The sequence below is a fragment of the Dasypus novemcinctus genome, chromosome 18 (assembly GCF_030445035.2).
Source record: "Dasypus novemcinctus isolate mDasNov1 chromosome 18, mDasNov1.1.hap2, whole genome shotgun sequence".
Lineage (NCBI taxonomy): Eukaryota > Metazoa > Chordata > Mammalia > Cingulata > Dasypodidae > Dasypus > Dasypus novemcinctus.
Genome location: NC_080690.1, coordinates 50980917 through 51005419, shown reverse-complemented (window position 1 = coordinate 51005419; position 24503 = coordinate 50980917). Strand labels below are relative to the sequence as shown.

The 24503-nt window shown below is 41.3% G+C and overlaps 1 protein-coding gene across 1 annotated transcript in view; it reads right to left on the bottom strand.

Annotated features, from left to right (window-relative positions):
• The window catches only part of TDRD12 (tudor domain containing 12), a 128402-nt gene extending 105755 nt beyond the window's left edge, over window positions 1–22647 (bottom strand). The window contains exons 1-2 of the mRNA XM_023583682.3: window positions 22507–22647; window positions 22159–22219 (exon numbers count right to left, since the gene is read on the bottom strand). Of these exons, the coding sequence (XP_023439450.2) occupies window positions 22159–22182 (24 nt within the window). The 5' untranslated portion in view covers window positions 22183–22219; window positions 22507–22647. The remainder of the gene's footprint in view (window positions 1–22158; window positions 22220–22506) is intronic.
• Window positions 22648–24503: the final 1856 nt, after the last annotated feature.

The following is a 24503-nucleotide window of genomic DNA, read 5'->3' as shown; positions in this document are numbered from 1 at the left end:
TAAACTGGTTTCTCTGGGCATATTCAATTGTATTATATTCAGGTTTCACTTATACTTGATTAAGTAATGACTAAGGCTTTGATTGGGCCGTGTCAGTAGGATGTTGAGTTCCCACTCACCAAGGGGGTGGGAAATCACAGAGAAAGCAACACTGCAGAGGAGTTAGTAGTTTTTTTGAGCTGGAGCCCGAGGAAGAAAATACACAAGGGAACAATGCCGTGTCCAAAGACACGGCAGAGGCCCCAAGAAGAGAGAGAGCCCAATAGTCTACAGCTGACCTTTTGGAGAGAGCAGAGCAACTGAGCATGGAGAGAAATGAGACTTATCTCAGCCTATAGCTGACACTGGAAGAAGCTGGGACCATGGAGCCTGAAGAGGAAGAAGAGGAAGGCTGGACCCTTGCAGATGTGGGCAGCTATCTTGCTCCAACACATGGAAACAGACTTCGGTGAGGGAAGTAACTTACACTTCATGGCCTTGTGACTGTAAGCTTCCACCCCAAATAAATACCCTTTATAAAACTCAACAGAATTCTGGTCCTGTGCATCAGCACCCCTCTGGCTGACTAATACACATCTTCTCTGACAAGGGAATAAAGCTGGAAATCAATAATATGTAAAGAACTGGAATATTCACAAATATATAAAAGTTAAATAACACTCTCATTTTTTTGCCTATTTATTTTTCCCCCATCTTTATAAATTTATATTTACATTTTATATAAATGGAATTGTTAGCCTCATTTAGCAAAATAACCCGTGACCCTAGTCAGTTCCAACAGATCTCCCTGCCCCGATAACAGATGACCCCCAACCCCCAACCCTGTCCCTAATCCAACAGGATGTACAAAGCACCTGTGCAATCATAAATGGAATTTTTATATTAACAAAACTGGGCAGATTAAAAAAATCTCAAAACTTTAAAGGAAAACATGGAAATCATTCAGAGAGACGAAGACAACAGCTACAGAAATCCATCATGGTTATCCTCATTTCTTTTTTCTCCTCACCCCTAAAATCAATCCTTTTATCCATTATAACACCATTACTGATAGTATTGCTGCTGCTTCATTTTAGTCCTTGTCTCTTACAGCTTCTTGTCTGGTTCATACACTGAATCATACTGTCAACAACCCAGGAATATGTAAACGGCGTCTTTTGCTGCGTTGTATTGTATAGGATGCAAGGGAACTTCTTTTCTCCGTCCCTTGACAGCAGTAAGTAGCCAATGCCCCAAATCCCCTCACATTCCCATCTTGCCCAGTACCATATACCCCAATATCCAGGTTCCCCTATATGTATATATAAGCAAAGAGTTAGGAATGTTAGAGGTTCCCCCTCACTAGGTTTGCAATAATTAACAAGCTGTAACTCAGTTCCCCTGATATGCATTGAGGAAAGACAAGCCCCCTCCCCCATAAGCCTACTTGTCTGAAAGCAGGGTATTTCCCCAAAGGTTAAACCAAGAAACCACCTGGAAATGGGAGTAAAGGGAGATAAAAACCTTCACTCCCTGCATAACAAAGGAACACCCGCTTCTCCAGCATTCCAAGAAAACCTAACTCCCTAACCCACTACCTTCTAGCCATTCAAAGGAAAATTTTCACCTCTAGGGCTTCCTATTGGCCCCTGCACTTCATCAGACCCTCGACCCCCTCCCACCAACTATGATTTCTCCACCCAGTAAAGTTCTGTATAAATTCAAATCCCCCCTTCCAGAAGTGGGCTGAAGTCTACTCTTTAGACCTCCTCCATTGGGAGGGTTTCTCAATAAATTTTCTGCCTGTAGGCACATTAGTCTCCATGTCCCAGTGAGCACCGTTTTTCTCCAACAGGAATTATATAGTATGTTACACAATATATTTAGTTCACAGTAGCACTATCATACAGTATTTGTTCTTCTGTGTCTGGCTTGCTTCACTCAACAGAATATCCACCAGGTTCATCCATGTTGTCATATGCTTTACAACGTCATTTCTTTTTACAGCTGCATAATATTCCATCATGTGAATAAACCACAGTTTGATTATCCACTCATCAGACAACTGAGTTGTTTCCAGCTTTTGGAAGTTGTAAATAATGCCACTATGAACACTGGTGTGCAGATGTCTGTTTGTGTCACTGCTCTCAGTTCTTCTGGTATATACACTGTAGTGGTATGGCACAGTCACGTGACAAATCCACATTCCAATTCTTTAGTTACTCTCAAACAGTCCTCCATAGAACAGTCCATTCTACATTCCCATCAACAGTAAATAAGTCTTCCTATTTCTCCACATCCTCTCCAACACCTGTAGTTCTTTTTAATAATGGCCTTTCTGGTGTAAAATGATATCTCACTGTAATTTTGATTTGCATTTCCCTAACCATTATAATGTTGAACATCCTTGCATGTGTTATTTTTTTTGCTATTTGTATTTCTTCTTTGGACAAATGTCTAAGCAAGTCTTTTGTCCATTTTTTAATCAAGTCGTTTGTCTTTTTATTGTTGAGTTGTAACTTCTCATTATGTATCATGGATATTAAGCCCTTATCAGACATGTGATTTCCAAATATTTTCTCCCATTGAGTCAGCTGCCATTTTACCCTTTTGTCAAAGTCCTGTGAGGTGCAAAAAAAATAACAGTCTCTTAAACAAGCAGGGAATCACAGAAAAAATTGTGAGAGAAAAAACCATAACATATTACAACTTATGGGATGCAGAGAAGGCAGTGCCGAGATGGAAATTTATAGTCCTAAACACTTACCTTAAAAATGAAGGAAGGGGAAGCAGACTTGGCCCAGTGGTTAGGGCGTCCATTTACCACATGGGAGGTCTGCAGTTCAAAGCCTGGGCCTCCTTGACCCATGTGGAGCTGGCCCATGCACAGTGCTGATGCGCTCAACAAGTGCTATGCCACACAGGAGTGCCCCCGTGTAGGGGAGCCCCATGCGCAAGGAGTGCGCCCCGTAAGGAGAGACACCCAGTGCGAAAGATAGTGCAGCCTGCCCAGGAATGGCGCCGCACACACGGGGAGCTGACATAGCAAGATGACACAACAACAAAGAGACACATATTCCTGTGCGGCTGACAACAACAGAAGCGGACAAAGAACACGCAACAAATGGACACAGAGAACAGACAACAAGGGCGGGGGTGGGTGGGGCGGGGCAGGGTAGAGAAATAAATAAAATAAATCTTTAAAAAAAAAGAAATGAAGGAAGAGCTAAAATCAAAGACCTGGGAAACGGACTTTGGCCCAGTGGTTAGGGCGTCCGTCTACCACATGGGAGGTCCGCGGTTCAAGCCCCGGGCCTCCTTGACCCGTGTGGAGCTGGCTCATGCGCAGTGCTGATGCGCGCAAGGAGTGCTGTGCTACACAGGGGTGTCCCCCGAGTAGGGGAGCCCCACGCCCAAGGAGTGCACCCATAAGGAGAGCCGCCCAGCGCGAAGGAGTGAGCAGCCTGCCGAGGAATGGCGCCGCCCACACTTCCCGTGCCGCTGACAACAGAAGCGGACAAAGAAACAAGACGCAGCAAAAAGACACAGAAAAAAAAAAAAAAAAACAGACAACCGGGGGAGGGGAGGGGAATTAAATAAATAAAATAAATAAAAATAAAAAAAATAAAATCAAAGACCTAACTGCACACCTGGAGGAACTAGAAAAAGAAAAAGAAATGAGTCCCAGAGCAAGCAGAAGGAAAGATTAACAAAGATTAGAGCAAAAATAAATGAAGTTGAGAATAAAAAAGAGAGAATTAATAAAACCAAAAGTTGGTTCTTTCAAAAGATCAATAATACTGACAAACTCTTAGCTAGACTGACAAAGAAAAAAAAAAAAAGAGAAGACACACACAAAAAAAAACCAGAAATGAGAGGGGAAACATTATTACTGACCCCACATACATAAAAAGGATAAGAGTGTATACTTTGAACAAAAAATTATATAACCTAGAATCACAAATTCCTAGAAACACAATGTACAATGATTCTAGAAGAAACAGAAGATCTCAGCAGACCAATTACAAGAGACTGAATCTATCCATCAAAAACCTTGCAACAAAGATAAGCCCAGACTGAGATGGCTTCACAGGTGAATTCTACCCATGGTTCCAAGAAAAATTGACACCAATCCTGTACAAACTCTTCCAAAAAATTAAACAGGAGGGGGAATCAGATGTGGCTCAAGCGATTGGGCTCCCGTCTACCATATGGGGGGTCCCGGATTCGGTTCCCTGGGCCTCCTGGTGAAGGCAAAGCTGGCCTGTCTGCGAGAGCTGGCCCACGCCGCAAACTGATGCAACAAGATGACGCAACAAAAAAGTGACTCAGAGGAAAGACAATGAGACACACAACAAACCAGGGAGCTAAGGTGGTTCAAGTGATTGAGTGCCTCTCTCCCACGTCAGAGGTCCCAGGATCGGTTCCCAGTGCCTCCAAAAGAGAAGATGAGAAAAGAAGACAAGCAGACACAGAAGAACACAGTGAATGGACACAGTGAGCACAGGTGGTGGCAGGGCGGGGAGGAGAAAAATAATAAAATAAAATAAATAAATAAATAAATAAAATAAAATAAAATAAAATAAAATAATAAAATAAAATAAAAAATAAAATAAAAAATTTAAACAGGAGAGATCACTACCTCATTCTATGATGCCAACATCGCCCTAATACCAAAGACAGATAAAGGCACTAGAAGAAAAGAAAATTAAAGTCCAATCTCTCTAATGAATATAGATGCAAAATTCCTCAACAAAATACCTGCAAATCAAATCCAACAGCACATTAAAAGAATTTTTAAAAAGATTATTTACCTACCCCTCCCTTGTTGTCTGCACTCTGTGTGCATTTGCTGTGAGTTCTTCTGGGTCTGCTTGTCTTCTCTTTAGGTAACAACAGAAATCAATCCTGGGACTTTCCAGAGTAGGAGAGAGGTGCTCAATTTTTTGCACCACCTGAGCTCCCTGGTCTGCTGTGTCTCTTATTGTCTCTCCTCTGTGTCTCTTTTTGTTGTGTCATCTTGCTGTGCCAGCTCTCCACTAGGGCTGGCTTGCAGCATGTGCCAGCATTCATGTATGGGCCTGTACCCAGCTCAGGCCAGCTTGCCTTCATCAGGAGGCCCCGGGAATCAAACCTTGGACCTCCTATATGGTAGACAGGAGTCCAATCGTTTGAGCCACATCTGCATCCCTGAAATTTTATACCATGATCAAACGGGTTTTATTCCAGGAATGACAGGGTAGTTCAACACATGAAAGGCAATTAATGTAATACACCAATTAACAAATGAAAAGGGGAAGACCATATCATATTGATTGATACAGAAAAGGTATTTGGGAAACGGACTTTGGCCCAGTGGTTAGGGCGTCCGTCTACCATATGGGAGGTCCGCGGTTCAAGCCCCGGGCCTCCTTGACCCGTGTGGAGCTGGCCCATGTGCAGTGCTGATGCGCGCAAGGAGTGCCTTGCCACGCAAGGGTGTCCCCCGCGTGGGGGAGCCCCACACGCAAGGAGTGCACCCGTGAGGAAAGCCGCCCAGCGTGAAAAGAAAGAGCAGCCTGCCCAGGAATGGCACCGCCCACACTTCCCGTGCCGCTGACGACAACAGAAGCGGACAAAGAAACAAGACGCAGCCAATAGACACCAAGAACAGACAACCAGGGGAGGTGGGGAAATTAAATAAATAAATAAATCTTTAAAAAAAAAAAAAAAGAAAAGGTATTTGACAAAATCTAGGATCCTTTCTTGATAAAAACACTTTGAAAGACAGGAATAGAAGAAAACTTCCTCAACACAATAAAAGGCATATATGAAAAACTCACATATAACATCATACTCAATGGTGAAAGTCTGAAGGCTCTCCAAGATCTGGAATACGACAATACTGCCCACTATCACCACTATTATTTAACACTGTACTGGAAGTTTTAACAAGCAGTTAGGCAAGAAAAAGAAATAAAAGGGTTTTTCATATATGCCCTTTATCATATTGAGGAACTTTCCTTCTGATCCTATCTTTCAAAGTGTTTTTATCAAAAAAGGATACTGTATTTTGTCAAATGACTTTTCTGCATTAACACTCATGTGATTTTTTTCCTTTGATCTGTTTAAGTAGTATTTTACATTTATTGATTTTCTTATGTTGAACCATCCTTGCATACCTGGGATAAAATCCATTTAAGCATAGTGTATAATTCGACTAATGTGCTGCTGGATTCAATGAGCAGGTATTTTGTTTAGCATTTTTGCATCTAAGTTCATTAGACAGATTGGTCTGTAGTTTTCCTTTTCTTCTAGCACCTTTATGTAGCTTTGATATTAGGAAGATGTTGGCATCATAGAATGAGTTAGGTAATGTTCCCTCTTCTTCCATTTTTTGGAACACTTTGAGCAGGAATGGTAGTAGTCCTTTCTGGAATGACTGGTAGAATTCACCTGTGAAGCCACTTGGTCCTGGGCTTTTCTTGTTTGGGAGGTTTTTGATGAGTAGTTCAATCTCAGTAATTGTGAATGGTCTGTTGAGTTCTATTACTTCTTTCACTAACGTAGGTTGTTCTTTCTATAAATTAATCCATTTCATCTAAATTGTCTATCTTGTTCACATACATTTTTCAAAGCATCCTCTTATGATACTCTTTATTTCTGTGGGGTCAGTGATAATATCCCCTCTCTCATTTCGGATTTTATTTGCATCTTCTCTTTTTTCTTCATTAATCTAGCTCAAAGAACTAGATTTTGTTAATTTTCTCAAAGAACCAGCTTTTGGTCTTGTCAATTCTTTCTAGTGTTCTGTTTGATTTTCTTTTTTTGAGGTACCAGTGGTGGGGGATTGAACCCTAGACCTTGTATGTGGGAAGCCATTGTGAAACCACTCAGCCACATCAGCTTCCCTGAGTTGGTTTTTTCATTTGTTTTGCTTACTGTTTTTTTGTTTTGTTTTGTTTTGTTTTCAGGGAACACCAAGAACCAAACCTGGGACCTCCCATGTGGGATGAGGACACTCAAACTCTTGAGCCAAATCTGCACCTCTCTAGTGATTTTTAGTCCTCAATTTCATTTAATTCTGCCCTAATCTTTATGTACTTCATTCTGCTTGCTTTGGGGTCAGTTTGTTTTTCTTTTTCTAGTTTCTCCAGGTGTGCAGTTAGGTTTTTGCTTTTAGCTGTTACTTATTTTTAATGTAGGCATTTAGGGCTAATGAATTTTCCTCTCAGCACTGATTAGCTGCATCCCATAAATTTTTATGTTGTATACTCATTTTCATTCACTTTGAGGTAGTTAATGATTTCTCTGGCAATTTCCTCCTTGACCCACTGACTGTTTAAGAGTGTGTTAACTTGCATTTATTTGTGCCTATTCCGGTATTCCATCCTTTATTGAACTCCAGCTTCATTCTGTTGTCAGACAAAGGGCTCTGTATAATTTCTTTCCAAATTCATTGAGACTTGTTCTATGACATAGCACGTGGTCTATCCTGAAGAATGATTCATGAGCACTTGAGAAGAATGCACATCCTGCTGTTTTGGGGTATAATGTTCTGTATACCCCATTAGAGGTCTAGTTCCTCTAATGTATTATTTAAGGTCTCTGTTTTTTTACTGAATCTCTGTTGAGATGTTCTAATGGTGATAATGGTACATTTAAGTCTCCCATTGTGATTGCAGAGGCATCTATTTCTCCCCTTAGTTTTGCCAGTAGTTGCCTCAAGTATTTTGGTGCTCCCTGGTTAAGTGCGTAAATATTTATGATTCTTTGTTCTTCTTGGTTGAGTATCCCTTTTATAAATACACAACGTTCTTCTCTGTCTCTTGCAATTTTACATTTAAAGTCTATTTTCTAAGGTATTAGTATAGCTACTCCTGTCCTCTTTTGGTTACTGTTTGTGTGTAAAATCATTTTCCAAACTTTCACTTGCAAGCTGTTTGTTTCCCTCGGTCTAAGGTGAGTTTCTTATAGACAGCATATAGATGGGTCATATTTCCTTATCCATTCTACCGATCTGTCTTTTGATTGGAGAGTTAAATCCATTAACATTCAGTGTTATTACCATAAATGCAGTAAATACTTTAGCCATTTTTCTTATATATGTCATATTTTATTTATATTATAAACATTTGTTTTTATTAATATAAAAGTATTTATATTAATGTCATATTTTATTTTTAATCCTTTTAGATACTCTTACCAATAATCTTCCTTTCTACAATCTCCTCCAACACTCTGCTTTTTCCTTTCAATATGCAGAACTCTCTTGAGTATTTCTGGAAGGGCAGGACTTTTGTTGACAAATTCTCTCAATTTTTGTTTATCTGTATTTTGAACTCCCCTTCACTTCTGAATGACAATTTTGCTGGATACAAAATTCTTGGCTGGCAGTTTTTAAAATTCAGCACCTTAACTTTCTCGTAGCACTTCCTTCTCACCGCCATGGTTTCAGATGAGAAATGAACACTTAATCTTATTGAGCTTCCCTTATATGTGATGGCTTTGTTTTCTCTTGCTGCTTTCAGGATTGTGTTTTTGTTGTGAGCTTTTAGTAATCTGATAAGTATATGTCTCGGGTTAAGTCTGCTAGGATTTATTGTGCCTGGTGTGTGCTGTACTTCCTGGGTATATATATTCATGTCCCTCATAAGAGTTGGGGAGTTTTTGGCCATTATTTCCTCAAAGACTCCTACTACCCTCTATATTAGCCAAAGGGGTGCTGATGCACAGGACCAGAATTCCGTTGGGTTTTAAATAAAGTGTATTTATTTGGGGTGGAAGTTTACAGTCACAAGGCCATAAAGTGCAAGTTATTTCCTTCACCAAAGTCTGTTGTCATGTGTTGGAACAAGATGGCTGGCAACACGAGCAAGGGTCCAGCCTTCCTCTTCCTCTTAAGGCTCCATGGTCCCAGCTTCTTCCAATATCAGCTATTGGATGGGATAAGTCTCATTTCTCTCATGCTCACTCTGCTCTCTTCACAAGGTCAGCTGTAGACTATTGGGCTCTCTCTCTTCCTGGGGCCTCTGTCATGTCTCTATTCCTCTGTGCTCGTCTCCTGTGTGTTTACTTCCCAGGGCTCCAGTACCAAAAATATTTCCAACTAACTCCTCTGCCTTGTCATTTTCTCATCCTACTGACATGGCCCAATCAAAGTCCTAATCATAATTTAATTAAGTAAAAGTGAAACCTCTGAAGTTAATACAATCTAATACACCCAGAGGAACAGACCAGTTTACAAACATAATCCTATATTTGGAATTCATAAATAATATCAAACTGCTACACTCCCCTTCCTTTCTCTTCTCACTCTAGGATGTCCATAATGCACATGTTTCATTCAAATCCCTGAGGCACTACTGATTTTTTCCATTTTTTTTGTCTATCCTACTATCTGTGCAATTTCTGGTGTCCTATTTTCTATGTAGTTCTTTCCTTTCCCTGTTCAAATCTGTTATGTACTTCTAGTGTATTTTTTTTTATTTTTTTATTTTTTAAAATTTATTTCTATTTATTTCTCTCCCCTTCCTCCCCCCCACCCCCCCAGTTGTCTGTTCTCTGTGTCCATTTGCTGTGTGTTCTTCTTTTTGTCCACTTCTGTTGTTGTCAGCGGCACGGGAATCTGTGTTTCTTTTTGTTGCATCATCTTGCTGTGTCGACTCTCCGTGTGTGCGGCACCATTCTTGGGCAGGCTGCACTTTCTTTCACGCTGGGCGGCTCTCCTTACGGGGCGCACTCCTCGCACCCCATACGCAGGGGACACCCCTGCATGGCAGGGCACTCCTTGCGCGCATCAGCACTGCGTGTAGGCCAGCTCCACATGGGTCAAGGAGGCCCGGGGTTTGAACCACGGACCTCCCATGTGGTAGACGGACGCCCTATCCACTGGGCCAAGTCCACTTCCCTCTAGTGTATTTTTAATTTTTTACATTGTGCCTTCATCACCATAAGATCTGTTATCTTTTTATGTATGTTTACAATTTTTTCTTTATGTTCCCCCAGTGTCTTCTTGATATCCTTTATCTCTTCCTTCATATCACTGAGTTGATTAAAGATATTTGTTTGGCCATCATTGATCAGTTTTTCCACATTTCCTGCTTTTTGTTTGTTCATCAGACTGGGCCATGACTTCCCCTCTAAGATCTGGAACAAGACAGGGCTGACCACACTCAACACTTTTATTTAACGTTTTATTAGAAGTACTTGTTCGAGAATTTAGGCAAGAAAAATAAATAAAAGGCATCCAAATTCAAAAGGAAGAAGTAAAACTTTCACTATTTGCAAATGACATGATTCTATACATAGAAAGTCCCAAAAAACCTACAAGACTCCTAGAGCTGATAAACAAGTTCAGTAAAAATGGTAGGATATAAGATCAACATGCAAAAATCCATAGCATTTTTGTACACTAATAATGCAATCTGAGGAGGTAATCAAGACAAAAATTCCATTTACAATAGCAACTAAAAGAATCAAATATCTAGGAAGAAACTTAACTGAGAATGTACAAGGCTTATACACAGAAAACTACACAACACTGCTAAGGGAAATTAAAGAAGATCGAAATAAATGGGAGAATATTCCAAGTTCATGGATTGGAAGAATAAATATCATTAAGATGTCCATCCTACCCAAATCATATTACAGGTTCAAAGCAATCCCAATTAAAGTTCCAACAGCATCTTTTACTGAACTGGAAAAGTCAATTATCACATTTATTTGGAAGGGTAAAAGACCCCAAGTAGCCAAAAACATCTGGAAAAGGAAAAAGGAAACCGGAGGAATCACGCTACCTGAATCCTACTAAATGGTTTTGGCACAAGGATAGACAAACCAATGGAACCAAACTGAGAGTGCCAATAAAGACTCATGCATATTTGGCCAACTGATTTGACAAGGTCACCAAGCCCACTCAACTGGGACAGAATAGTCTCTTCAACAAATGGGTCTTAGAGAACTGGATATCCATATCCAAAAGAATGAAAGAGGATCACTATCTCATGTCCTATACAAAAATTAACTCAAGATGGACCAAAGATAAGAGCCACACCCATTAAGCTCCTAGAAAATATAGGAACACTTCTTCAAGATCTGGTAATAGGAAATGGTTTCATAAACTTTACACCTAAAGTATGAGCAACAAAATAAAAAGATAGATAAATGGGGCCTCCTCAAAATTAAAAAAAAATTTGTGCTTCAAAGGAGTTTGCCAAGAAAGTGAAAAGGCAGCATACTCAATGGGGTGAAAATATTTGTGAACCACATAGCTCATAAGGGCCTAATATCTAGCATATATAAAGAAATTGTTTATCTTAAAACTAAAAGTACAACCAACCCATTTTAAAAAAAGGGCAAGAGATTTGAATAGATACTTTTCCAAGAGGAAATACAAATGGCTAAAAAGCACATTAAAAGATGTTCAACGTCTACTAGGGAAATGCAAATCAAAACTACAAGATATCATCTTAAACCTATTAGACTGGCTGCTATTAAAAAAACAGAAAACTACAAGTGTTGGAGAGGATGTGGAGGAACAGGAACACTCATCCATTGCTGGTAGGAGTGTGGAATGGTGCAGCCACTGTGGAGGACTTTTTGGTGGTTCTTTAGGAAGCTAAGTATAGAAATACCATATGATCCAGCAATCACACTAATAGGAATATATCTGGAAGAATTGAAAGCAGGGACATGAACAGACATATGCACACTAACGTTCATTAAAGCATTATTTACAATTGCCAAAAGGTTGAAGCAACCGAAGTCTCCATAAATGGATGAATGGATAAACAAAATGTGATATAAACATACCATGGATTATTACTTAACTGTAAGAAGGAATGAAGTATTGACACATGAGACAACATGGATGAATCTTAAAGACCTTATGTTAAGTGAAGTAAGCCAGTCACTAAAGGACAAACATTGCATGATCTCACTGATATAAACTAGAGATATTGAGCAGAATCACAGTGGTGAGCCTCGAAGATAGGTGACCAGGAGATAGAAAGCAAGTAGAGAGTAGTGAGCTGATGCTCAATCTGTGTAGAATCCACAATAAGGTGGATGGGTGTGATGGTGGTACAGTGAGGAATAGGGTCAATGATGCTGGAGTTGAGTGTAAGAGAGGTTGGGGGTGGGTTGAGCTATCCACAAAGCTGAGGGGAGGACTGGAGGAAGGAACAGGTGAACTCTGGGGAGGTAGAGGACTGTGGTTGAGAATACAATTGTGGGGTATTCTTTTAGCAACTACGGCAGGGGAGGGTCACTGGTGCAGGGTGTCAGTGGTAGGGGGATGTCTAAGGGTGAACCTGGGGCATACATCTACGGAAAATAAATGCGCTCATCTTGTCAGAGGGTGTTTTCTAAGTGGGTGAACCACACAATAACCAACAACATATTAAATTCCTATCCTGGGGAATCCTGCTATGTTCTGTAATTACAGTGGCAAGAATCTCTAGTATACTGATAGTGCCTAATAAAAGAAAGCAGATCAATACACGAAGCTCTCAATATCAATGCTTATACTTATGAACCTAAACCTTGCAAAACTGAAAATTACCCTAGTAATATCTATTGCCTAAGAGTTACCTCCAGAAAACCTCCTTGTTATTCAAACGTGGGCTCTCTCTAAGCTAAACTCAGCAAATAAACTCACTACGTTAACCTGGACTCCTGGAGATGAGCCTGAGGCACTGTGGGATTACTGCCTAGAGTCAACTAGCTATGCATTTGGAAAAAGGCCTTGACTAAAAAGGAGAAAAATACAAAAGAGGCTTTACTGTTACAGAGATTTCAAATGAGTGAGTTAGGAGGTCATTCCAGAGGTTTCACTTATACATGCCTCAGGCAGATCTCACTGCCACAGTAAACAAAGCCTCAAACGGGTGGTCCTGAAGGCTCTAGAGACAACTGGACACCAGAGGCAAGGCACACAACCCCATGAAATTAACACCCCATTGGTGGGCCTCATGTTGGAATATATGAAAACCTATTTCCCCACTGTAACAGAGTTAGGCTCATTTATAATTTCCCTCACATGATTCTTCTACCCCTTTTATTTGAACCTGTAATTAGAACTATACCTGTTAATCTATGTCCTAGAGACTTAAATCTCCTGGCTGTTCATATGCCATTTGAACCCTGAATCTCAGCAGAAGTGCAGCCAACACCTACTCTCCAGTATGCTGGACTCAACCAGGGCAACTAACAAAATGATGATGATGGGCAATGCTCCTCCAAAAAAACAAGAGTATCTACAACTATAAGCAAGACAGTTCCTTCCATCTGCTTCATAAGATCTGAGCCGCCTCTCAATCTGAAGCAGAGCAGGCATCACTGAAGCAGGCTAGGTAGGGAATCAATAGACGGATCTGGAGCTTGGCAGTAAGTCCATGTGGACTTCAATACCCCCAAGATGGGTGCTGGAAGACCCTCAGGAAATTCTCCCATTCAGAACAAGATTTCTCCAGGAGCCAGGAGAAGCCCCAGATGTTCCCCAAGGACCTCATCATTAGGCCCACCCAGGGGATTGATGGGTGGGGTAATCAATCAAAACAGCAAAACCTGGAACTCCTCCTCTGCCATTAGCAAAGGGGCAGAATAATTAAGAATTTAAAAGGTAAGCAGGAAAGCAAACCAGCCCTGTCCCTACGCCTGTTTGTGCCCTTATTCTGACCTTCTTTGCCCCAGCCTAGACCAATACACAAGTAAACCTGGGGACTTATAATCTAAAATGGGGAACTGTATTCTGTAAGTCAGCCCTCTTGCTCACTTCAGCCTCTTCCTCTCTTCCTGGGACCCATGATCTGTTATTTTCTCCCATTTCTCTTCTCTCCCTACCTTAACAAATTACAGGAATAATCAAAGTGGCTTGCTCTTGAAATTCATTTCTTGAAGCTTAGTCAAGAAGCTAGACAAAACCCAGTTACACCACCATTTCAAAACAAACCTAAGGGGGAATGCAAACTTGGACCACAGCAGACTTATTCTTATTGTAGTAAAAAAAGATCTGGTAACACTGATATAATAAAGATAGTGATTACCAGAGATTCTGAGTGTAGGTGAAGGGAAGAAAAGATGGAACATAAGGCATTTTTAGGGTTATACATTGTGTCAAAACCTATAAAATTGTATGGTGGAAATTTAAACCATAATATAAACTAGGGACCATGATTAGTAGTAATGCTTCAATATTTGCTCATCAATTATAACAAACGTACCACATTCATGTAAGATGTTATTAACAAGGGAAAACATAAGAGACAGGAAGGGGAGGGGAGGGGTATTTGGGAATCCCCTATACTTTCAATGTAACTTTCCTGTCGTCTAAAACATCTTTAAAAATAAATTTAAGACACCGAGCAAGACGGCAGCGGAGTAAGTAGCTCCTAGAGTCAGCTCCTGCTACAGGGCAGTTAGTAAACACCCAGAGCTATCTGAAGCTAGTTGAAACACCTGTTTGGGGGCTTCAGGAGGCCAGAAGGGCATTCTGCAACATCTTTGAAGGAATGGAAGGAGACTGCCCATCTGCAGAGAACAGTTGCAAGTAGAACGTTCCACGCCACGGAGGCCGGTGCCCATCCTCCATTGGAGGTACAAGCTGCCTCGAGAGCTGTTCCACAGCTGGAATTAAAAGCTCCACTTTCTAAAACCAGGGGAGGAAGAGACAGTTGGGCACCAACTTCAGCTACTGATGAGTAAATTCAGTGGGCTAAAGTATAAATCTGAGAAGAGCTGAAGTTTGAGGCTCTCCAAGTCAGAAAGAGGCTGGGAGGCACCATCTTAACACTGCTCCTGGCACAAGGGGAAGCAGGGCACATGGAAAATCACTACACTGATCGGAACCAGCTTCTTTCCATCCAGATCAGATTGCAGCTCTAGCGTAGGCCCTAGTGCCACCTCCAGCAGGTAGGAAGGTGCAGGGACCTATGCCAGCCTCTCCGGGAAATTACTGGCCAAGCTGCAGAGGCCAGCGATTACCTTACCTTGGCAGAGTGAGCCACCCCAGAAGCTATTCTGTGGCTGGAACTGGAAGCTCCATTTCCCAAAAACTGGGGAGGAGGAGGCAGTTGGCGATCGATTTCAGCTACTGATTAGTAGACTCAGCTGGCTAAGGTATAACCCTGGGAAGAGCTGGGGTGTGAATCTGTCCAAGTCGGAAAGAGGCCAGTAGCTGCCATTTTGACTCTGACCCCAGCCTGAGGGGAAGCCGGGCTGACAGAAAATCACAGTGATGGTAGGAACTGGTTTCTTTCACCCAGATCCGCCTTCAGCCCCACCTCTGGCAGGGAAGAAGCTGATGGGCCCTGCACCAGCCTATCCAGGTAACTGCAGGTACCTTTGGCTGGCACAGACTGAATAATCAGAAGTATACCGGGGCAACAACGCTCATCTTGTTCCCACACTGCATAGACTGCTGCCCATACCTGCAGCTCCATACCCACCCCAGGCAGGGGAGAAAGGGACGTGAAGCTTTATCAGTCTCTCTGTGCAACTACAGTGTAGGCCTGCACGACTTAGATTATTCCACATAGCTGTGATTCTGTCCTGACCCCTGGCAAAGGAGAAAGTTGGGAGAAGCTTCATTGGGCCCTGGGGCAAAGAGGGCAGCTTGAGCCTCCACAGCTTATAGCACCAATTACAATCTTGGCTCCTACTGCACAACCAGCAAGGGAGAAAGAGCAAAAAGCCCTATACTAAAGAGAAAAACTGCACCCAAAATAAATGCATCTAGTAAGCCAGATGCCAAGACACCAACCAAAAATTATAATCCACACCAAGAAACAGGAAGCTATGGCCCAGTTAAAGGGACAAGATAAGCCTCCACATGACATAAAGGAGTTGAGACATGTATCACAGATGTTCAAACAAATCTCCTTAAATAAATTCAATGAGATGGCTAAAGAGATTAAGGATATTAAGAAGACACCAGATGAGCAAAAACAAGAATTTAAAAGCATACACAGAAAAATAGCAGATCTTATGGGAATGAAAGGTGCAATAAATGAAATTTTAAAAACACTGGAATCATATAATAGCAGAGTTGAGGAGGCAGAAGAATTGGTGAGCTTGAAGAAATGGCCTCTGAAAGTGAACATACAAAAGAACAGATGAAGAATGGAAAAAACTGAACAAGTTCTCTGGAAACAAAATGACAGCAAAAGACATAAAAACATACATGTCATGGATGTCCCCGAAGGAGAAGAGAAGGGAAAAGGGGCAGAAGGAATATTTGAAGCTAATGGCAGAAAATTTCCCAATCCTACTGAAGGACACAGATATTCATATTCAAAAAGCACAACGTACTCCCATTCAGAAAAATCTGAATAGACGAACTCCAAAACACATACTCATCAGAATGTCAAATGCCAAAGACAGAATTCTGAAAAGCAATGCATAACATATAAGGGATACCCAATAAGATTAATTGCTGATTTCTCATCAGAAACCATGAAGGCAAGAAGACAGTAGTCTGATACATTTAAGATACAAAAGATAAACACCCAGCAAGAATCTTATATCCAGCAAGACTGTCTTTCAAAAATGAGGGTGAGATTAGAATATTCACAGATAAAGACAAACTGAGAGAATTTCTAAGCAAGAGACCAGATTTTCAGGAAATACTACAGGGTGTGCTAGAGCCTGAAAAGACAGGAGAGGGAGGTCTGGCAGAGAGTCTAGAAATGAAGATTATACCAATAAAAGTAACTAAAAGTATCAAAAGAATGGTGAAAATAAAATGACAGATAAAACTCAAGTAGGAATAAACTTAACCAACGATATAAAGCACTTGTATTCAGAAAACTGCAACTCAATGTTAAAAGAAATTTAAAAAGTCCTAAATAACTGGAAGAACATTCCATGCGCATGGACTGGAAAACTAAGTATCATTAAGATGTCAATTCTACTCAGATTGATATACAGATTCAACACAATCCTGATAAAAATCCCACTAGCATTTTTTTTAATTGAAAACAAGATTACCAAATTTATTTGGAAGGGTAAGGAGTCCTGAATAGCCAGAAACATCATAAAAAGGAAAAGCAAACCCTCATCTCCAGACTTTAAATCATTTTACCTAACTATAGTGGTAAAAACAGCATGATACTGCCGTAAAGACAGACACACAGACCAACAGAACCAAACTGATGGTTCAGAAATAGACCCTCACATGTATGATCAAGTTCATTTTTGACTAGCCTGTCAAACCCACACAGCTCAGGCAGAACAGTCCATTCAACAAATGGTGCTGAAAGAACTGGATACCCATAGTCAAAAGAAGGAAAGAGGACCCCATCTCACATCTTATCCAAAAATTAACTCAAAATGGATCAAAATCCTAAATATAAAAGAACCATATAACTTCTAGAAGAAATTGTAGGAAAATATCTTCAATACATGGTTGTAGGTGGTGGATTCTTCAAGATTAGAGGAAGACTGAGATGGATTATTGATGTTTAATGTATGTAGAAGTTTTAACTAGCTTTACTGTAAAAGTGTAGAAATGTATAGAGCATATGGTAACAAATAGTAACAGCCAGTTTATAAATGTGGATGTGGCTAAAAATGTAAATGACAAATGACCAAAGGCTAGAGAATAATCTAGGAACTGAATAGCCTAGTAAACCCAGAGGTGGATGAGAATTGTGGTTGATGGTACAGAAGCAAGAGTGTCCTTTGTGAGCTAGGGCAAATGTACATCACTACTGCAGTGTGCTGGGAATGTGTAGAAGCATGTGAAAAATACAATTGGAGTGACCTATGGACTGTGTATAGCAGTAATAATATTCTTGCATCTATGCAAAAGATGTACTGTGTTGATAATGAGGCAATATGGAAAATGTGAGCCAAATGTACACTATGAATGTGGTAACAATCAGATGATAATATCTATAACAAATTTTCCACCACAGTGTGGTGTGTTGATGGAGGGGTGTTGTTTGTGAATTGTGCACATGTGCATGATTGTAAGTTTACAACTTCTGTCATAAAAAAAATGTTTAAAAAATAATAAGGTGGTTTGGGGGAAAACCACACTAAATGTAAGATAAGGTCTATATTTACTATTAAGATTTTGACAATAGTCTTTCATAATTTGTAACAAAGGTCTCATGACAATGCAAGGTGTTGGTGGAAGGTTGATATATGGGACCCCTGTATGATGTTATTCACAACTTCTACTATACACTTAATTGTTTATGTATGTTCATATACAAATGATATAAAGATAATAAGAAGGCGGGTTGGGGGAAAATACTTTCATTAGTAGTAATATTTTAACAATGCTCTTTAATCATTAGTTAAAAAGGTTTAACAACAACGTAAGGTATTGGTGGTAGGGTGAGTTATGAAAGTCCTGTGTTTGTTTTGTAGGTTCACAACTATTACTATACACTTACTGTTTATGTATGTTTATGTAAGAGTAATATACTTCAATAAATTAATTTAAAAATTCAAAAAAGAAACCAATGTTTTTCCTTTTTAAAAAAAGTAATAAAAGGTATCCAAATCATAAAGGAAGCAGTAAAACTTTCACTATTTGCAGGTGACTTGATCCTATATGTAGGAGTCCCAAAAAATCTACCACAAAGCTTCTAAAGCTAATAATCAAATTCAGCAAAGTGACAGGGTTACAAGATCAACATGCAAAATTCACTGTTTCCATACACTAGTAATGAGCAATCTGAGGAGGAAATTAAGAAAAATTCCATTTACAATAGCAAGTAAGAGCATCAAATATACAGGAATAAATTTAACCAAGAATGTAAAGAGCCTGTGTTCAGAAAACTATAAAATATATATGTATATGCTAAGAGAATTCAAAGACCTAAATAAATGGAAGGACATTCTGTGTGCATGGACTGTAAGACTAAATATCGTTAAGATGTCAATTTTATCCAAATTGATTTATGCATTCAACACAATCCCAAAATTCCAACAACCTATTTTGGAGAAATGGAAAAGCTAAGTATCAAACATACTTGAGAGGACAAGGGGCCCTGGGTAGTAAAAAATATCTTTAAAAATAAGAACAAAGTTGGAAGACTCACACTCCGTATATTTGAAGCATATTACAAAGCTAACGTGGTCAAAACACCATGGTACTGACATAAAGAAAGACATACTGATCAATGCAATTGAATTGAGAGTTAAGAAATAGATCCTCACATCCATAATCAATTTATTTTTACAAGGCTGCCAAGTCTACCCAATTGGAAAAAAATAGTCTATTTAACAAATGGTGCTGGGAGAAATAGGTATCCATACACAAAGGAATGAAAAGAGGACTCCTAATGCACACTTTATACAAAAGTTAACTCAAAAGATTTTTTATTTTAAATCAACTGAAAATGAACTAAAGACCTAAATATGAGCCAAGACCATAAAATTCTAAAGAAAACATAGGGAATCATTTTCAAGATATAGTGGGAGGCAGTGGTTTCTTAGAGCTTACATTCAAAGCACAACAAAAGAAAAAATAGATAAATAGGACCTCCTCAAAACTGAATGCATTTGTGCTTCAAAGGACTTTGCCAAGAAGGTGAAAAAGGGGAAGCAGATTTGGTTCAATTGATAGAGCGTCCACCTACCATATAGGAGGTCCAGGGTTCAAACCCAGGGCCTCCTGACCCGTGGGGTGAGCTGGCCCACACGCAGTGCTGATGCACGCAAGAAGTGCCATGCCACGCTGGGGACGCTGCACGCCTAAGGAGTGAGCCCCACAAAGAGAGCTGCCCTGCACAAAGAAAGTGCAGCCTGCCCAGGAGTGGCACCACACACACACAGAGCTGACGCAGCAAGATGACACAATAAAAAAAGAGTTCCTGTGCCACTGACAAGAATGCAAGCAGACACAGAACACATAGTAAATGGACACAGAAAGTAGGCAACATGGTGAGTGGGGGAAAATAAAAAACAAATAAATAAGTCTTCAAAAAAAATTTTTTTAGGGAAACGGACTTTGGCCCAGTGGTTAGGGCGTCCGTCTACCATATGGGAGGTCCGCGGTTCAAACCCCGGGCCTCCTTGACCCGTGTGGAGCTGGCCATGTGCAGCGCTGATGCGCGCAAGGAGTGCCGTGCCACGCGAGGGTGTCCCCCGCGTGGGGGAGCCCCATGCGCAAGGAGTGCGCCCGTGAGGAGAGCCGCCCAGCGTGAAAAGAAAGAGCAGCCTGCCCAGGAATGGCGCCGCCCACACTTCCCCTGCCGCTGATGACAACAGAAGCGGACAAAGAAACAAGACGCAGCAAATAGACACCGAGAACAGACAACCAGGGGAGGGGGGGAAATTAAATAAATAAATAAATCTTTTTTTAAAAAAAAATTTTTTTTTTAAAGTGAAAAGGCCACCTGCCCAATGGGTGAAAATACTTAGAAACCACATATCAGATAAAGGTTTGAAATCCAGAATATATAAAGAAATCCTACAATTCAACAATGAAAAGACAACTCCAATTTTTAAATGGGCAAAAGATTTGAACAGAGAAGAAATACAAATTGCAAAAAATAACAAAAATACACATGAAAATGTTCAACATCCAGAAGCTGATTAGGGAAATGCAAATCACAATGAGATATTTCACACCTATTAGAATGGCCACTATTTAAAAAAACAAAACAAAAACCAAGTGTTGGAGAGGATATGGAGAAATAGGAACAATTATTAACTGCTGGTAGGAATGTAAAATGGTGTAGCTGCTGTGGAAGACACCTTGGCAATTCCTCAGAAGTCCAGGATAGAAATGCCATATGATCCGGCAATCCTGCTAGCAGGTATATACTCAGAAGAATCGAAAGCAGGAACTCGAACAGACATTTGCACACTGATGTTCATAACAACATTATGTGCAATTGTCAAAAGATGGAAGCAACCTAACAGTCCATGAACTGATGAATGGATTAAACAAAATGTGACATATACATGTGCATATTATTCAGCTATAAGAATGAAGTCCTGGGGTGGGGTTGAATGGGACCTCACATATATATTTTAATGTAATATTATTACAAAGTCAATAAAAAATAAAAAAATAAAAAATAAAAAATAAAAAAAAAAAAAAAAAAAAAGAATGAAGTCCTGATGCATGCAACAACATGGATAAGCCTTGAGGACATCATGTTGAGCAAAATAGGCCACACAAAAGAATATTGCATGATCTCATAAATATGAACCAAATATAACAAACTCATGGAGTTAATAATCTAAAATATGGGTTACCAGAGGATAGAGGGTAGAGAATGGAGAACCAAAGCTTAATTTGCACATAATTTTTAAGAAGGTTGATTGTAAATGGTGGGAAAAGGATAAAGGAGATGTTAGCACATTTTCTTGAGTGTAATTAACAGCAGAGAATATTGTGTGGGATTGTGGAAGGGAAGTGGAGAGGGGAAGTTTAGGGTCACGTATGTCCCTAGAAGGAAAGCTAGAGGATGCAACATGTGACTGTAAAACATAGTGAACCCACTGTGAATGATGAACGTGGTTAACAGAGGGAATATAAGAAGGTTCTTCCATGAACTAGAACAAATGTATATCACAATTACAAGGTGTGAAAAACAGCAGGGTATATTGGAAAAAATACACCTAATGCAAACGTGGACCATAGTCATCAACAGTAATATTTTAATATTCTCCCATTAATTTTAACAAAGGTCAATAGTGGGGGGAAGGGATGTAATAAGAAATATGGGGGTTTTCTTTTCTTTTCTTTTTTTTTTTTTTTTAAAGTAACGGGGCAGGGACTGAGCCTGGGACCTTCCATACGGGACGCAGGCACTCAACCACTCTAGCCATATCCACTCCCATAGTTTTTGTTTGGAGGTACTGAGCGGGGGCTTGAACCCGGACAACCAGAGCTGATCCAAGACGGGGAAGAGGGGCTGAGGGGAGGGCGGCGGTCACAGTCGGCCCCACGCCCGTAAATAAAGCGCCATATATACATACACGCATGGAACCCAGTTAAAACTGAATGTCAGATAAACAACTTTAGCCCCAGTGTGTCCTGTGCACTGTTTGGGACATCGTTATAGTAAAACGTTAGCCCTTCTTAATCTGAACTCGGATTCCTCACTCTTAGGTGAAAACCCTACTCCCGGGTCCTAAGACCTCGGTCCAAAGACCCGCGTCCTCATCTGGCGAGGATCCTGCTTGGAGGAGAGGGGACTCGGGGGCGGGGGGAAGGAACCGCTCGCTCACCTTCAGCACCAAGACCTCGAGCATTTTCCCGGGCGCCTCTCTGCGGGCCGGCGAGCACGTCCTGGAAAGACACACACCGTCGCGGGCATCGCGGGCCGCGCCCCCTCCCGCCCGGGGGACCGCCCAGCCTCCGGCTCTTCCCGCCGCTACTCACTCGCGCGGACTTTTAACGGGGAAAGGGGGGAGGGTCCCCTCCAGGGCTGGGCGCGCGCCTCGGCGAGTCTGGCGTCTCCGACCGCCCGGGCCGCGCCCGCCGCCTGGACAGGGCTCCCGCTCCCCAGTGCCCCGAAGCGGGCGCCGCGCGCAGCTCCCGGCCCCCAGGCTTCGCAGCCCCGGCCCGCCACGCACCCAGCGGGGACACGCTCTGGCCTCGGACCTCAACGCCCCAGCAACGGGCCCAGCCTCGAGGCGTCCGGAAACCACGTGGTGCGCCAACCGCCCTAAACCGCCGGCCGCGCACCTCGCCCCGGGCGCCGGGCGGGGCGGGGCGCCGGGGGCGCCGAGGGGACGCCGAGGCGTAGGGGGCGGTCTCGCGGGGTCCAGACCGGCGGCGTTCCGACCTTCTCTTCCCCGGTGCCTGCGGCCTCCGCGCCAAGATTGTCGGGGGCCAAATCAGTTCTTCGTTCTTGATTTCACTGCTAGGAATTCCCTGCCCTCCATCCTTTGAGCGTTCCTGGGTTAGCCCTCAATAAATTCTCGGGTTCTGCTCGCGGCCTTGGTGGTGAGGAAGGGTCCTGTTCAACCGCCCCTTCGGCGTCTTTGTGTTCTCCTGGCAGCCTTCGCGGCCTCGCCTCCTTTTAGAAAGGCTCCGCCTTCCTTCCCAACCTGGTCTCGTTACCACCAAGGGTCGCAAACTGCGGCCTCATGGGCAAGATTCGACCCGTTTATTTTGTTGTACTTGAGGCAGTACAGAGCTGTTTTCTTATTTAAAAGTTATCAGAATTAGATCACACTGAAACCAAGGGCACCCACGAAGGTACTCATAGATGGTTTTTATTACTAGCCCAGGAATCTATCAAGACATAAAGTCAAGAAAAAGAGTGAAAGAATATTGCTTAAAAATGGAAGGAACCATGGCTTTTAAAAGGTGGTGGGGCTAGATGGTCTTTACAAAAACAAAATTCCTTACGGCCATGCCAAAGTGTTAATTTGCTAGCAAAGGAACCAACGAGTTGACAAAAAAATGGTACCATTTGACAGAGCATGGAAATGTGAGGTGTATTTGGTAAATAGAATGTTCAAATAACCATCCAGTTGAAAAGGTTCACGGAGTCACGCAAGCATCTGTGCTTTATTAAAGTCTTGGGTCAGAAAGAATAAGCAATAAGGAAAAAAAAACACTCCTATGACGTCCATGAACTTCACCTGTACCCGCAATTGGAATAACCAGGTCTTGATTCCAATCAAGGCACCTGGCTGGGCCAACTCACCTGAAAGTAAGAGACCTTGTCAAAAAGAGATGGCTTGAAGGATCACAGGTGGTTGCAGGCCAAGACGCAGAATCCAGGCTTCCACAGTTCTTAATGCCGGGAAATCCCCCCCTTCCCCATTTTTACAATATAATCATTCCCAATGTGGCTTGTGCAGAAAGTGGGAATATTTATCCATTGCACTAGGATGAACAGTTGAGACTACTGCAATGGGAGCTAACTGCTGTGGGCTCCAGCCATTCAGCCACCTTGACTGAACTGGATGAGTATTCTACCATACTTTTAATCTGTACCCGCCCCCACTAGTGGAAAATGTTTTTTTAGAAACCATAGCATAAAAGATGAAAAGAGTCCCAATGCATTTTGTTTTTGTTTTCTCTTAAACTTTTAATTTGAAATTATTTCAAGTTTACAGGACAGATGCCAAAATAATAGAAAAGTCATACCCAGAACTCCAACATACCCCCGTTGTTGTACCCAGATCCACCAATGTTAACATTTTGCCACATTTGCTGTAACATTCTATTTTCACAACCTTTGAGAATAGGATGTATACATCATGCTTCTTGAACAGAAAATAATTGCATGTACATTTCCTAAGAACAAGCATATTCACTTATGTAACAAGGATATTCACTTGTGGAACAGTTGTCAACCTCAAAGAAATTTAACATTAATATATGTTAACATTAATATATGTCCCAATATGAAAAATCTGCTCCATTATTAAATCCAGTCCAGACTGATGCATTGGTTTAGTTGCTTTTTTCAAAGTTGTAGAAATACATGCACAACATAAACTTTTCCATCTCAGCCACTCCCAAACATAGTATTCAGTAGGATTAATGACATTCACAATGTCGTACTACCCTCACACCATCTGTCACCAGAAATTTCCTATCACCCCAAACAGAA